The sequence below is a fragment of the Camelus bactrianus genome, chromosome 18 (genome assembly GCF_048773025.1).
Source record: "Camelus bactrianus isolate YW-2024 breed Bactrian camel chromosome 18, ASM4877302v1, whole genome shotgun sequence".
Lineage (NCBI taxonomy): Eukaryota > Metazoa > Chordata > Mammalia > Artiodactyla > Camelidae > Camelus > Camelus bactrianus.
Genome location: NC_133556.1, coordinates 26,929,558 through 26,943,618, shown reverse-complemented (window position 1 = coordinate 26,943,618; position 14,061 = coordinate 26,929,558). Strand labels below are relative to the sequence as shown.

Below are 14,061 nucleotides of genomic sequence, written 5' to 3'. Positions count from 1 at the left end.
GTAAGGAAACATAACCATGAACACAACAGCTTTTCTGAGTTCTGTGAATCCTAATGAATCATTGACTCTGAGGGTGATCTTGTGGACCCCAGTTTGTTGTCTGCTCACGTCTATGACTAAGAGCCACCTTGGTGACTTTGGTACCCTGCAGCATTGCCTGCCAGGAAGGGAAGCTGCCTGTAGGCTCTATGGAGTTAGGTGGGGCTTGTTCCCCAGGCAGCAGGCAGACACAGAGGCTAAAAGTCCTCCAGATGATCAAAATCAGGCCTGCCTTTATGATGTGGGTCCTATGAAGGATCATAACTTTAACAGCAAGTGACACAGTGCTAGACCTCCAATCAGCACTTGGTGAGGACTTGTTAAACATTTGCTGTCATGGGAGTCCTGTCTGTGAGCCAGGTCCTTGGTCCATCCTGAAGGAAGGAGTGGGTAGAAAAGAGGGCAGCAGAGGGGGGTAGCCAGGACCCCAGCGTTACAGGGATTGTTTGGGTGCTCTGGTTCCTGATATGTAGCTAGGGGACCCAGCCCCAGCAGAAGCTCAAAGCTGGGGCATGTGAGGTCCCACGTTCGCCAACAGCCCTTGAACCAGAGAGGTCAACCTGGGGTAAGGCGAGGGCCAGGGTTCCCGTGGCTCCCTCTCCCCCAGGGGGCGCCCCAGCCCAGCACCGGAGCAGGCGGAAGAAGAGGGGGCGCTAAGCGGCGAGAGAAGAGGCCATGGACGCGCGGGTCGGGGCGCTGCTGCTGGCGCAGTTGTTGGTGCAGATCGAAGTCGGGAGGCAGGGTGAGCTCAGGCGGGGGCTGCGGGCGCAACTAGGGGTGATGGGGGAGGACGGGGCGCGTGGAGACCGAAGGGAGCTCACCTTCTCTCTTACCCCCACTTTCCCCACCCAGCGTTGCAGGATGAGGAACTGCTGCTTCCAGGTAAGGCCTCCAGGAGGCGCGCTTCTCTGTTCAGGGCACCTGGACCGGCGCTTGAAGGGCGCCTCATCTTCTCCTCTCTCCCCCGCCTCAGGTTTCCAGAACTCGTCGTTGCTCACATGTAACTGATGGGCCCCTGGGGGAGGGGCGGGCACCTGCGGCCCACGTGGGGCGGGTCCCCAGCGTCCCTGTCTTCCTCTGCTGCGCGACCCCAGGACACGCGGTTCCCCAGGGAGTCCCTTCCCTTCGCGCACCCCGGTGGCTGAGGGTGGGCGAGGTGGACCCGCCTTCTGCAGCTCAGCCCCGTGTCCGTCTGTCCATCCTAGGGCCTTGCGGCAAACGGAGCATCCAGCCACGGATAGTGGGTGGAAAGGACACGGAGCTGGGGCGCTGGCCGTGGCAGGCCAGCCTGCGCCTCTGGGGAAGCCACCACTGCGGAGGGAGCCTGCTCAACCGCCGCTGGGTGCTCTCGGCCGCGCACTGCTTCCGAAAGTGAGTTTGGGGGCGGGCGGCCCGCTGACCGGGGTCTGCACCCGGGGATCTGCCCGCACATCGCACTGGATGCGGCCCGGGTGTGCTGGTGAGCCCCAGGCCGGGCTGCAGCCGATTACACCCACAAGGTCCCCGTTGGTGCTCCTGGAGGAAACCCTGTGCAGTTTCTTCCAGAATGTTCTTCCAGAACATTCCCATGCACATTTGTGTGTCTTGTTCTTTTCTTTCTTTCTTTCACTTCTCCCCAAATGGCACCACCAGCCTCCACCTTCCTCATCCCACCTCCCAGTGGAGGTGAGCCCTGGGTTGGGAGGAGTGAGGGGAGGTGAGTCAGTGCTGGACACAGAGCCTGGCCTGTGGGGATGGTCACCATGGAAGCTGTTTTGAGTCCAGTCTGCTGTGGCGCCTCCTTTCTGAGGAGGGCTCCGGGAGGTGCCAGGTGGTTGAGTACCTGGCCTGGTGAGCTGGCAGAAGAGGCACCCTCCTTCCCCCACTTCCAGCTCTCCCCCAAGTCCCCAGGTCGTGGGACTTTGCTGGAGGCTCTCTGGGCCCTCACCATTTCTGCCCTGGACTCTGGTGGATAGAAAGACCTGCTAATGGTCCGGGGGGAGCCCCGCAGCAGCCCTGGCCCTTTCCCTTCAGGGAGCAGCCCCAGAGCACTCAGGTGGCCCATTGTCCCTCTGAGGACCCCTGACTGCTCCCCACCCCCACCAGGGACCAGAATCCCTCGAAGTGGACGGTCCAGTTTGGTGTGCTGACTTCCAAGCCATCGTTATGGAACATATGGGCCTACTTCCATCGTTACAGGGTGCGGGATATTATTGTAAACCCTTACTTCAAGGTGTCTTCAGTCAACGACATTGCCCTGCTGAGGCTGGCCACCTCCGTCACCTATAATAAGCACATTCAGCCCATCTGTGTCCTGACCTCCTCCTCCGAGTTCAAGAACCGGAATGACTGCTGGGTGACTGGCTGGGGGTACATCAGTGAGAAGAAGAGTGAGGCTGGGGACAGATGGGTGGGGAAGGGGAACATTTTCCTTCACCCCTTGTCCCAGCCATACCAGCTGCAGCTACTTCCACCTTGGTGTGGGCACCTCTGTGCCCTGTCTTCAGCCTGCTCAGCCTTCTCCTCTCACCTGCTTTCCACTCATTCCTGCCTTAAAGAACAGGGCTGTCTGGACCCACACTCAGCACCCGCACCCTTCTGGAGACTGTGAGCCAGTAGCAGAGTTGAGAGGGAGGCCAACTGGCCCAGGCCTGCATCCCCAGCCCGCAGGGGTATGCGAGTTTGGGGGGGTGGACCTGTCCGAAAGGCATCAGGCATCGTTTTTCAAATTGAGATATAATTCCCAAACCATAAAATTCATCCTTTTAAAGCATGCAATTTGGTGTTTTTTTTAAGAAGTAGGCTCCCAGAGTAAGTAGTACAACCATTACCATTATCTAATTACAGAAGCTTTTCATCATTTCAAAATGAAATCCCATGCTTCCTAGCCATTACTCCCAACTCCCCGGTGTCCTAGGGTCGTAGCCCCTGGCAACCACTAACCTACTCTCTGTCTCTATGGATTTACCTACTCTGGACACTTCATATAAATGCGACCATACAATATGCGGTCTTTGGTGCCTAGCTTCTCTCCCTCAGCACATCTTCAAGTTTCATTCCTGTTTTAGCATTTGTCTGTACTTTGTTCCTTTTTTTTTTTTTTTTTAGCTTTAATTCCTGTAACATTAAATGAATCATTTTGAAGTATATAATTCAACGGCATTTAGTACATTCACAGTGTATAACTATCAATTCTGTCAATTTCCAAAACATTCTCATCACTCACAGTAGAAATCCCATAACCAATAAGCAGTCACTCCCCATTGCCCTCTCCCTCTAGCCCTTAACAGCCACCAAGCAGCTTTTTGTCTCTGTGGATACCTCTTCGGGATATTTCATGTAATGGAGTCGTACACTATGTCCCCTTTTGGGTTTGGCTTCTTGTCACTTAGCATAATGTTTTCAAGATTCATCCATGTTATAGCATGTATCAAAACTTTATTCCTTTTCATGGCTGGATAATAGTCCATGGTGTGATTGGACCACAGTTTGTTTCTCCATTCATCCATCGATGTCATTTGTGTTGTTTCTCTTTTGAGTATTGTGAAAAGAGCTCCCACGAGCATTACTATCCACATTTTGGCTTGAATACCTCTTTTCAGTTCTTTTGTTTATATAGGAGGGCAATCCTGGATCACATGGTAATTCTATGTTTAACTTTTTGAGGAGCCGACAAACAATGTTCCACAGCAGCTGCTCCATTTTACATTCCCATCAACAACAAGGATTATAATTTCTGTCCGTTCTCCTCAACATTTGTTATTTCCCAGTTTTTTTACTTTGGCCATCCTAGTGGGTGTGAAGTGTTATCTTGCTGTGGTTTTGATTTGCATTTCTCTAATGACTAGTGATGTTGAGCATCATTTCATGTGCTTGTTGGCCATTTGTACATCTTTCTTGGAGAAATGCCTATTTAAGTCCTTTACCCATTTTTATATTGAGTCGTCTTTGTTGTTGAGTTGTAATAATTCTTAATATATTCTGGATACTAGACCCTTTTGAGATACATGATTTGCAAATATTTTCTTCTATTCTGTGGGCTTCTTTCTTCCTTCCTTCCTTCCTTTCTTTCCTTCCTTCCTTTCTTTCCTTCTTTTCTTTCTTTCTTTCTTTCTTTTTCTTTCTTTCTTTCTCTTTCCTTCTCTCCTTTCCTTCCTTCCTTTCTTTCCTTCTCTCCTTCTTTCCTTCTTTCTTTCTTCCTTTCTTCCTTCTTTCCTTCTTTCCTTCCTTCCTTCCTTCTTTCCTTCTTTCTCTCCTTCTTTCTCTTTCTCTCTCTCTCCCTTTCTCTCTCTTTCTTCTTTCTTTCTTCTTCCTTCCTTCCTTTCTTTCTCTCTCTCTTCCTTTCTTTTTCTTCCTTCCTTCCTTTCTTTCTCTTCCTTTCCCTTTCTTTTTCTTTTCTTTCCTTCCTTCCTTCCTTCCTTCCTTCCTTCCTTCCTTTCCTTTCCTTTCCTTTCCTTTCCTTTCCTTTCCTTTCCTTTCTTTTCACTGGATCTCACCCCATGGATTTAATTAGTCCAGGATGTGGCATGTACATTGGAGTATTTTAAAGCTTCCCAGGTGATTCTAATATGTAGCTCAAAGTAAGACCAGCTGATCTGAATGGGGTTCATGATGGGTAGAGAGCCAAGTGATGCCATGAAGGAGATGATAATCTCCAGGAAAAGGACAAAGAGCTACAAGTTTCAAAGTTGAAATAAAGACCTAGCAGAAGTTCTGTGGAATAGGTAGGCTTTAGTGTCAAAAAGTTGTGCGTTTTGAATGCTCTTACTTAACTCTTCAGTTTCCTCTAAATAGAGATCATAGCTCCTTTCTCTCAAGGTTGCTCCATGTTGTCAGTCCCTGGGGAAGAGCACTTCAGATGCAGGACTGAGCCAAGGCTCATGGACCACATCTGTTTTCACTTTCATGAGAGTGTCTGTTGATGCACACAATATTTTAATTTTGATGAAGATTATTTTTGTTGTTGTTGCTTTTGATGTCATATTTAAGAAACCATTACCAAATTCAAGGTCATGAAGATTTACCCTCATGTTTTCTTAAAGAGTTTTATGATTTTAGCTCTTATATGTATGTCTTTGATCCATCTTGAGTTGATCTTTGTTTATGGTGTGAGGTAGGGGTCCAACTTCATTTTGTACATTTGGATATATAGTTATCCCAACACCATTTGTTGAAGAGACTGTTCTCTTCTCCATTGGATTGTCTTGGCACCCTTGTCAAAAATCAATTGCCCAAAGAAGAATGGGTTTATGTTCTAGACTCACAATTCTATTCCATTGGTCTGTATGTTTATCCTTATGCCAGGAACTCATTTTTGATTCCTGTAGCTTCAAAGTATGTTTTGAAATTGGGAAGTGTGGGTCCTCCAACTTTGTTCTACTTTTTCAAATACTGCTTTTTTATTTGGGATCTCTTGATACTCTGTAAAGATTTTAGTATCAGCTTGTCAATTTCTGCTAAAAAGGCTGTTGGAATTTGGATAGGGATGGCATTGACTCTGTAGATTGCTTGAGAGAGTATTGTCATCTAAATAATATTAAGTCTCCAATCCATAAACATGGAATATGTTTCCATTTATTTAGGTCTTCTTTAATTTCTTTCAGCAATATTTTGTAGTTTTCTGTGTACAGGTCTTTCATCTCCTAATTATATCTTTTTTTTAATTGAAGTATATTCAGTTGACAATGTTGTGTCAATTTTTGGTGTACAACATAATGTTTCAGTCATACATATACACATGTATATTCCTTGTTGTATTCTTTTTCATTATAGGTTATTCTTTTTTCATATGTTCTTTTTCATTATATTAGTATTCCTATATTAATACTTTTTTATTATAGTTTATATAAGATATTGAATATAGTTCCCTGTGTTATACAGTAGAAACTTGTTTATTTATTTTATATATACTAGTTATGATGAAAGAGTATTGGATTTTGTCAGATGCTTTTCCTGCACCAGTGAGGATGACCATGTGGTTTTCTTCCTTCATTCTGTTAATGTAGTATGTAGTATGTTATATTAAATGATTTTCATATGTTGAACCCCCCTTGCACTCATCAGATAAACCTCACTCAGTCAGGGTGTAGAACTCTTTTAATGTGCTGCTGGATTCAATTTGCTAGTATTTTGTTGAGGATTTTTGCATATGTATCCATAAAGGATGTTGGACTGTAGTTTCATTTTTTGTGTGATGTCCTTGTCTGGGCTTTGATGTCACAGTGATGCCAGCCACATGGAATGAGTTAGGAAGTATTCCTTCCTCTTCTGTTTTTGGAAAGAGTTCAAGAAGGATTGGTGGTACTTTCTTCATATGTTTGATAGAATTCACTACTTAAAGCCATCTAGCCCAAGGCTTTTCTTCATTGGGAGATTTCTTATTACTGATTCAATCTCTCTACTTATGTGTCTGTTCAGATTTTCTGTTTCTACTTGAGTCTACTTTGGTATTTTTTGTGTTTCTAGGAATTTGTCCATTTCCTCTAGGTTGTCTGATTTGTTGGCATATAATTGTTCATAGTACTCACTTATAGTCCTTAATTTTTCTATAAAGTTACTAATAATGCCCCCACTTTCCTTGTCAATTTTGTTGATCTTTCAAAGAACCAGCTTTTGCTTTTGTTGATTTTCTCTATTATTTTTCTGTTCTCTAGTTTGATTTTTTTCCCCATTCCTCTCTTTATTATTTCCTTCCTTACTCTACCTTTGGGGTTAGTTTGCTCTTCTTTTTTAGTTCCCTAAGTTAGATGATTGATTTGAGATTTTTCTTCTGTATTAACATAGGCATTTCCAGCTATAAATTTCCTTGTGAGGATTGCTTTTGCTGCATCCCATAAGTTTTAGAATAGTATGTTTTTATTTCCATTCATCTCAAAATACTTCCCAGTTTTCCTTGTGATTTCTTCTTTGATCCATTGGTTAAGAGTATGTTCTTTCATTTCCACATATTTGTGAATTTTTCAGTTTTCCTTCTGTTACTGATTTCTAACATCAGTCCACTGTTTTCTATGATGTCAGTCTTGTCTAATTTATTGCAGCTTATTTTGTGGCCCGATATATCATCTACCTTGGAGAATGTCTCACATCCACTTGAGAGGAATGTGTATTCTGCTCTTGTTTAGGTGGATTGTTCTGTATGTGTCTGTTAGGTCTAGTTGATGTACAGTGTTGTTCAAGTCCTCTGTTTTCTTACTGATCTTCTCTCTGGTTGTTCTGTTATTAAAAGTGGGTTATTGAAGTCTCCAACTGTTATTGTAGAACTATTTCTCCCACCAGTTACATCAATTTTGCTTCATATATATTGGGGCTTGGTTGTTAGATTTGTAGATATTTATCATTATTATATCTTCTTGATGACTTGACACTGATCAATGTGTAATGTCCTTCTTTGACTCCTGTAATCTGTTTTGACTGAAAATCTATTTTGTCTGACATTTGTATAGCAAACTCAGCTCTTTCTTGGTTACTATTTGCATGGAATCCCTTTTTCCAACTTTACACTTTCAACCTATGTGTACCTTTGGATCTAAAATTATTGTCTTGGAGACAGCATTAGTTGGATTCTTGTTTTTAATCCACTCTGCCAGTCTCTGCCTTTTAATTGGAGTGTTCAGTCCACTTGCATTAAAATTAATTACTGGTAAGGAAGGATTTACTGCTACCATCATTCCATTTTTTTCTGTATCTCGTCAATAGAAGACACAGATATATCTACAGCTCATATCATGTATCTATATACCTATGTCATATGTTTTTTGTTTCTTATTTCCTTGTTTTATGTTTAATTGATTTTTATTAGTGTACTGTATTGGTTTCCTTCTCATTTCCTGCTCTGTATATTTTTCAGTTATTTTCTCAGTCATTGCCTTGGAGATTACAGTTAATAACTTAAACATATAACAATCCATTTTGAATTAATGCCAACTTAAGTTCAGTAGCATACAAAAATTCTGTTACTATACAACTCTGTTCTTCTCCTTTAAGTTGTTATTGTCACAATTTACATCTTTATATATTGTGTGACCATTAACAGAGATTTATAATTATTGTTTTATGCATTTGTCTTTTAAATCATATAGGGAAAAAAAGTTATGAACCAAAACTGCAATAATACTGGCTTTTCCATTTACCTGTATGGTTACTTTTACCAGTATTCTTTATTTCTTCCTCTGGGTTTAAGTTACTGGCCACTGTCCTTTCATTTCGGACTGAAGGGATCCTGCTTCCATTTCTTGTAGGGCAGGCCTACCAGTGATGAACCCTGTCAGTATTTCATTATCTTGGAATGTCTTAATCTCGCCTTCATTTTTTTGAAGGGTTGTTTTGCCTGATAGAGAATTCTTGATTGATTGTTTTATTCTTTTAGCACTTTATATGTCACACTGCCTCTTCTCCAGGCTGTCTGAAAAGAAACTGGCTGTTCATCTTGTTAAAGATCCCTTATCCTTGACGTATAGCTTCCCTCTTGCTCTTTACAAGATCCTCCCTTTGTCTTTGCCTTTTGATATTTTTTAACACCTTTATTGTGGTATGGTTCCTGTACAGTAAGCTCACATATTTCAACTGTACAATTTGATGACTTCTGATAGATGTACACACCAATGAAACCACTACTGCAATCAAGATAGCTAACATTTCCATCACTCCCCAAGAGGTGCAATTTTCGAATTCCCAATTTAGCCCTTCCCACCCCCTTTACCCTCTGGTCGCCATAAGTTTGTTCTGTGTATCTAAGTCTGTTTCTGTTTTGTAAATAAGTTTATTTGTGTCAGTTTTGTTTTTGTTTTTGTTTTTGTTTTTGTTTTTTTTTAGATTCCACATATTAGTGATCTCACATGGTATTTTTCTTTCTCTTTCTGGCTTACTTTACTTAGAATGATGTTCTCCAGGTCCATCCATGTTGCTACAAATGGCATTATTTTATTCCATTCTTTTTATGGCTGAATAATGTTTCATTGCATATATATATACCACATTTTCTTTTTCCAGTCATCTGTCGATGGACATTTGGGTTGTTTGCATGTCTTGGCTATTATAAATAGTGCTGCTATGAACATTGGGGTGCATGTGTCTTTTTGAGTTATAATTTTTCTCCAGATGTATGCCCAGGAGTGGGATTGCTAGATCATGTGGTAAGTCTATTTTTAGTTTTTTAAGGAACCTCCATACATTCTCCATGATGGCTGCACCAATTTACATTCCCACCAACAGTGTAGAAGGGTTCCTTTTTCTCCACACCCTCTCCAGCATTTATCATTTGTAGACTTTTTGATGATGGCCATTCTCACTGGTGGGGGGTGATAATCTCATTGTAGTTTTGATTTACATTTCTCTAATAATTAGTGATGTTGAGCATCTTTTCATGTGCTTATTGACCATCTTTATGTGTTCTTTGGAGAGATGTCTATTTAGGTCTTCTGCCCATATTTTGATTGGGTTGCTTTTTTCTTGATATTAAGGTCTATGAGCTGTTTGTATATTTTGGAAGTTAGTCCCTTTTCAGTCACATCATTTGCAAATATTTTCTCCCATTCTGTAGGTTGTCTTTTCATTTTGTTGATAGTATCCTTAGCTATGCAAAAGCCCTTTGATATTTTGATGAAAATGTATCTTGGTGTGGATCTCATTGTGTTTATCTTACTTGGAGTTTGTCCAGCTTTTTGAGTAGGTAGATTCGTATCTTTCATTGAATTGGGAAATATCAGCCTGCAGCTATAGTATATTAATTATAAACAAGCTCAGCTGCACCAGCCCCTCCCCCAGTGTATGTTTCAGCCAAGTTCTCTCCCCATTGGTTCAGTTAGGGCCTGTCATCTGCCTGCTACAGATGGGGAAACTGAGCCTCAGGGAGGAGCTATAACTGCCTGTCCATCCATTGGGTCCTTCTGTGATATCGTTCATCACCCATGATGTGTTGGGGGCTGGCTTGAGCAGAGGAATCAAGGGCAGTGTCCCAGCCCCCAGCCACTGTGGATGCCCCAGGGACCCTTCTCCCCTTCATAACCCCCTTTCCCCAGATGGCAGAAGAGAGGCTAAGGTTGTTGTCTTTCTCTCTCCCACCCTCAACCTCTGGCAGGTCTACCACATCCCCACAGTCTCCAGGAAGTACAGGTCTCTGTCATAAACAAATCAAGATGCATGTATCTGTTCCTTCAGCCTGATGTGCGCAGTGACGGCGAGGATGACGTGATTTGTGCTGGCTTTGAGGATGGCAAAAGGGATGCCTGCAAAGTGAGTGCCCCTGCCCCAGGGAGGGCCTTACTGAAACCAGGTACCACATCTCCCAATCATGGGCCTGAGAGCCACCCCAATGACCCACCAATCCACCCTCAGAGTTTATTCCTAAAGAAAACAAGCTTCCAATTTTATATTCATTGTACCTCCTTTGATCCTTATGTGAAATCCAGTGGATAGAGACTATTGCCCCACTTTGCAGGTGCAGAAACTGAGGTTTTTTTGCTGCCAGGGGGTGGAGTGGGATTTGCACCCAGTCTGCCCAGCTCCACAGCCTCTCCTGCTCTCCAGACTCTCCACTGGTCCCCTCCTAGCCCACCCCAGGTCTTGCTCACCCACACTGCTCCCCAGGGTGACTCAGGCGGACCCTTGGTCTGTGAAAAGAAGGACCTGTGGATTCAGATTGGAATCGTGAGTTGGGGAGTGGGCTGTGGTAGGCCCAACCGGCCCGGCGTCTACACCAACGTCAGTAATCACTTCAACTGGATCCAGATGGTGACAGCGCGCAGCACACCCAGGCCACAGCCCTCTCAGTTGCTGCTGCCTCTTGCTCTGCTCTGGGCTCCCCGACTCCTGTAGCTGGCCTGTGCACACCTGAGCCCGTGCGGGTGCAGTAGTTACTGCAGCGCTGGGCACATTCAACCAGGACTAGGGGCACCCTTGTGGCAGGACTGCCTGCTGGACGAGGCTCTGGTCCCCTTCTGTCTCCTTTGTAATAAACATATGTGCATGTTCAAGTCGATGCCTTGCAGAGCTTTCTGTGGACCCGGGTGGCTTCCTGGACACCCTCATGGTCACCCAGGTCCCGTCCACCTCAAGATCACTCCTTAACTCCTAAGTCATTATCCACCCATCTGCGCTGTATAGGTCTGGGTTGCAAACAACAGAACCCTCTCAGGTTAGCTCAATCAGAAAGATCATTTATGGAAGGACAGTAGCAGCACCAGGGTCCCTGGGGACTAGGGAGGCTGGAGTGGGGGTGCTGTGAGGAAACACCCCAGCACTCCTAGCGCTCCTGCCCTGTTCCCCATCACACAGACGCAGATGCTCCTGGTCTTGCCACGGTCCCCCAAAGGCTGACCTGGGACCAGGACGAGGGTGCAGGTAGTTTATTTGGGAGGTGATGCCAAGAAGCCCGAGGGAAGAGTGGGCAAACCGAGGCAAGGAGGGACGAAACCAGTGAGACCCAGATGTGGAGGTTACCCTTGTGGGTACCTGAGGTGCAGTCTGGCTGGGGGCCCCTGAGAAACCGCGGGGACGCGCCTCAGCATCGCCTGAGGACAATGACCGCGTCTCTCCTGATTCCCTGAGGTTGAGGGTTGTCCTGGGGGCGTGAGGGCTCTAAGCTCCACAAGGTTGCCTGGGTGGAAGGGGCAGCATCCAGAGTGTCCGTCCCCTCTTCCAAGTTGGGGTCCCAGAACCCAGCCTCAGCACAGCCAAGGGACCAGGCCTGTGGGGCTGACTCGGGCACCTCGGAACTATCCAGGCAGCTCTGCGTTTTCACCAGGTTCACGAGCACTGTGAGTGCAGGAATGCGTGAGGGGCTCTGTTGGGTCTAGATCTGCCCTCGCTCCACGCCCCACTGTGGAGAGGTTGGGAGGGAGTCTTGGGAGTGGTGCCCCCCTCACCTCTGTGCCTCCCAACCCCAAGAGCAGCCCAGGCTGCCGGACACCCCGCTTGGACTTCATGCCCCTGGGCAGCCCTGTGAGGCTGGAGCTTCCCTTCCCCCTAGTCATAGTGAGGAAACTGAGGCTCAGGAAGGTGACAAGGTCACTCAAATCACCTAGCTCACGAGGGCCTATGTCCACCTCTTACAGCACGTGGACCTGTCCAGGTCTGACTCGGAGGAGCCAGCAGATCCCTGGGGGGTGGGGTCTCCCCAGTATCCTGTGGGACTTGCCTGCTTTGAGATTTCCACTTGACCTCCCCAGCAGCCAAAACCTGAAGGCGGCCCTGCTCGCCTCCCCCAGAGGCTCTCGGAGTTGACCCCAAGCAGAGCACTTACTGCCCTGGTGTCCCCTATGTTACTGGAGGACAGTGCTATTTAACGCCTATTAAGCGCTTGGCCCAAGACCAGCCACCTTGTGACACTGGCCCTACAGGGCTGCCTGGCAGGGTTGTCACTGCTCCTTCTCCAGCAGCAGGCAGAGTAGCCTCTGGTGGTCCAGTGCTTGCGTGGCATACTCATCCACAGGAACGTCTTTGAGCTCGCCCTGGCAGATGTCCCCCACAGGGTCTTGCAGGGCCACCTATCCAGAGGCTCAGGAGGACCCCCATCAGGTGCTGCAGCACGCCCCCCACCCTGGTGGCCTGGCTCACCCCCACACTTTTGTCCCTCAGGCTGCTTTGGATGACCCCTAGGGGGTCAGTGGGTCATTGTGGTTTGGGTTCGAGCTGTGGCTGTCCCAAAGGGCCTGGGATCTGCTGTGACACCAGCAAGCACACCAGCCGCATCCTGGAAAAGCTGCTGCTGCCTGCTCTCCCCAGGACACCCCCTCCTACCTCCTCCTGCTGCCAGGTCTACAGGGTGACCTTGGAGTCTGGCCAAGGACAGGGCAGGGCACTTGTCTGAGATGAGTCCTGTGCTGTAGACAGTGGGCTGGGCATTGCCAAACTGAAACACACTCAGGCAAGGTGGCCAGCTTGGAGGGGGTGGGTGTATGTCCCTTCCACCTTTGTTGAACTATTATTTTGTTCTTTTGTTTTCAGCCTTGGCATTTAAACATTGGTCATAAGCAACAGAATCCCCTAGAGCTAGTGTGAGTGAAGGAAATTTGCTTTAGAAGGATAAAGGGCAGCCCACAGAGGCAAGGATGACTAGAAGGAGGAGCTCCAACTCCACAGGACACTCTTTCTCAGCCTGGAAGGTTCCAGGCTCTCAGGCCAGCTGAGAGTCCTCATCTGTGGACACAGCTATGCCTGCCCCCTGCCTGGGCCCTGAGGGGTTTTCTCTCCCCCTCCAGGGTAAAAAAAAAAAAATCCCAGGGAAGAATTCTGATTGGCTGGTTTGGAGTCACGTGTCACCTCTTGACCAATCACTGTGACCTGGGGGACATGGTGGGTTGACGGCCCCAGTTTGGGCCATTTGCCTACCTCTGGGAGTAGGGGCAGATCTGGCACCAGAAAAAAGGTGGGGCTGACTCAGCTGTGGCCCCAAGAAGGGTGGTTGTGAGAAGGGCAAGTAGATGACATTTGCCCAGGAGCCATTTCTGCAGTGTGACTCAAGGGTGAGGCTGAAGGGGATGGGGGTTCAGCAGGGGTCTGTGCCTCAGTTTCTCATTCTGAGACAGGGGCATGGTTTTGGGTGAACCCCTGGATAGGTGTTCCTTTCTTAGCCCCCTCAGGTTTGACTGTCCATTATTCAGCCAGTTCCAGATCCTCCCACCCTAAGCCAATTTCTCAGTGGCAATTTATTTCCTCATCCATGCCCCGAAGTGTCCTGAAGCCTTCCTGCCTCACCCAAATCCCAGCAGGTAGAGACCCAGCTCCCCTGCTGAACAGGGCATCTAGCCTTCCAGCGAACTCCCCTCTCAATGTTTGGTCCATGTCCCGAGAGATGGCTGTGTTCCCAGGGTCCCTTGCTGCTCCCATTCCCACCAGCCTCTCCAGCTGCCCCCAGCTGTGCACCAAAGGGAACACCACCCACCTGGCTCCACTCCTGCCAAGCCCTCTAATGGAAGCTGAATGCAGGAAACAAAAGCTCAGAAGCTTTGGGAAGGATGAGAGGGTGCTTTTATTCCTGTAGCCCTCTGTAGCAGTCACAGTAGCCAGGCACGAGTCCAAGCTCTGCATAGGTGAACCCAGTTAATC

The 14,061-nt window shown here is 46.8% G+C and overlaps 1 protein-coding gene across 5 annotated transcripts; it reads left to right on the top strand.

The window, feature by feature from the left end:
* The first annotated feature begins 457 nt into the window (after positions 1-457).
* Positions 458-11,058, top strand: PRSS41 (serine protease 41). 5 transcript variants are annotated; one of them, XM_074346474.1, is made up of 7 exons: positions 458-781; positions 892-921; positions 1,013-1,039; positions 1,245-1,410; positions 2,125-2,408; positions 10,094-10,248; positions 10,603-11,055. In XM_074346474.1, the coding sequence occupies exons 1-7, from the start codon at positions 715-717 to the stop codon at positions 10,828-10,830; spliced, it is 957 nt and encodes a 318-aa protein (XP_074202575.1). In that variant the 5' UTR covers positions 458-714; the 3' UTR covers positions 10,831-11,055. The 5 variants fall into 5 exon arrangements, 4 of the variants coding, with proteins under 4 accessions (XP_074202575.1, XP_074202574.1, XP_074202573.1 ...); XM_074346473.1 differs by having other exon boundaries at positions 892-1,039; positions 10,603-11,056; XM_074346472.1 differs by having other exon boundaries at positions 458-1,039; positions 2,218-2,408; positions 10,603-11,058.
* The last annotated feature ends 3,003 nt before the right edge of the window (positions 11,059-14,061 follow it).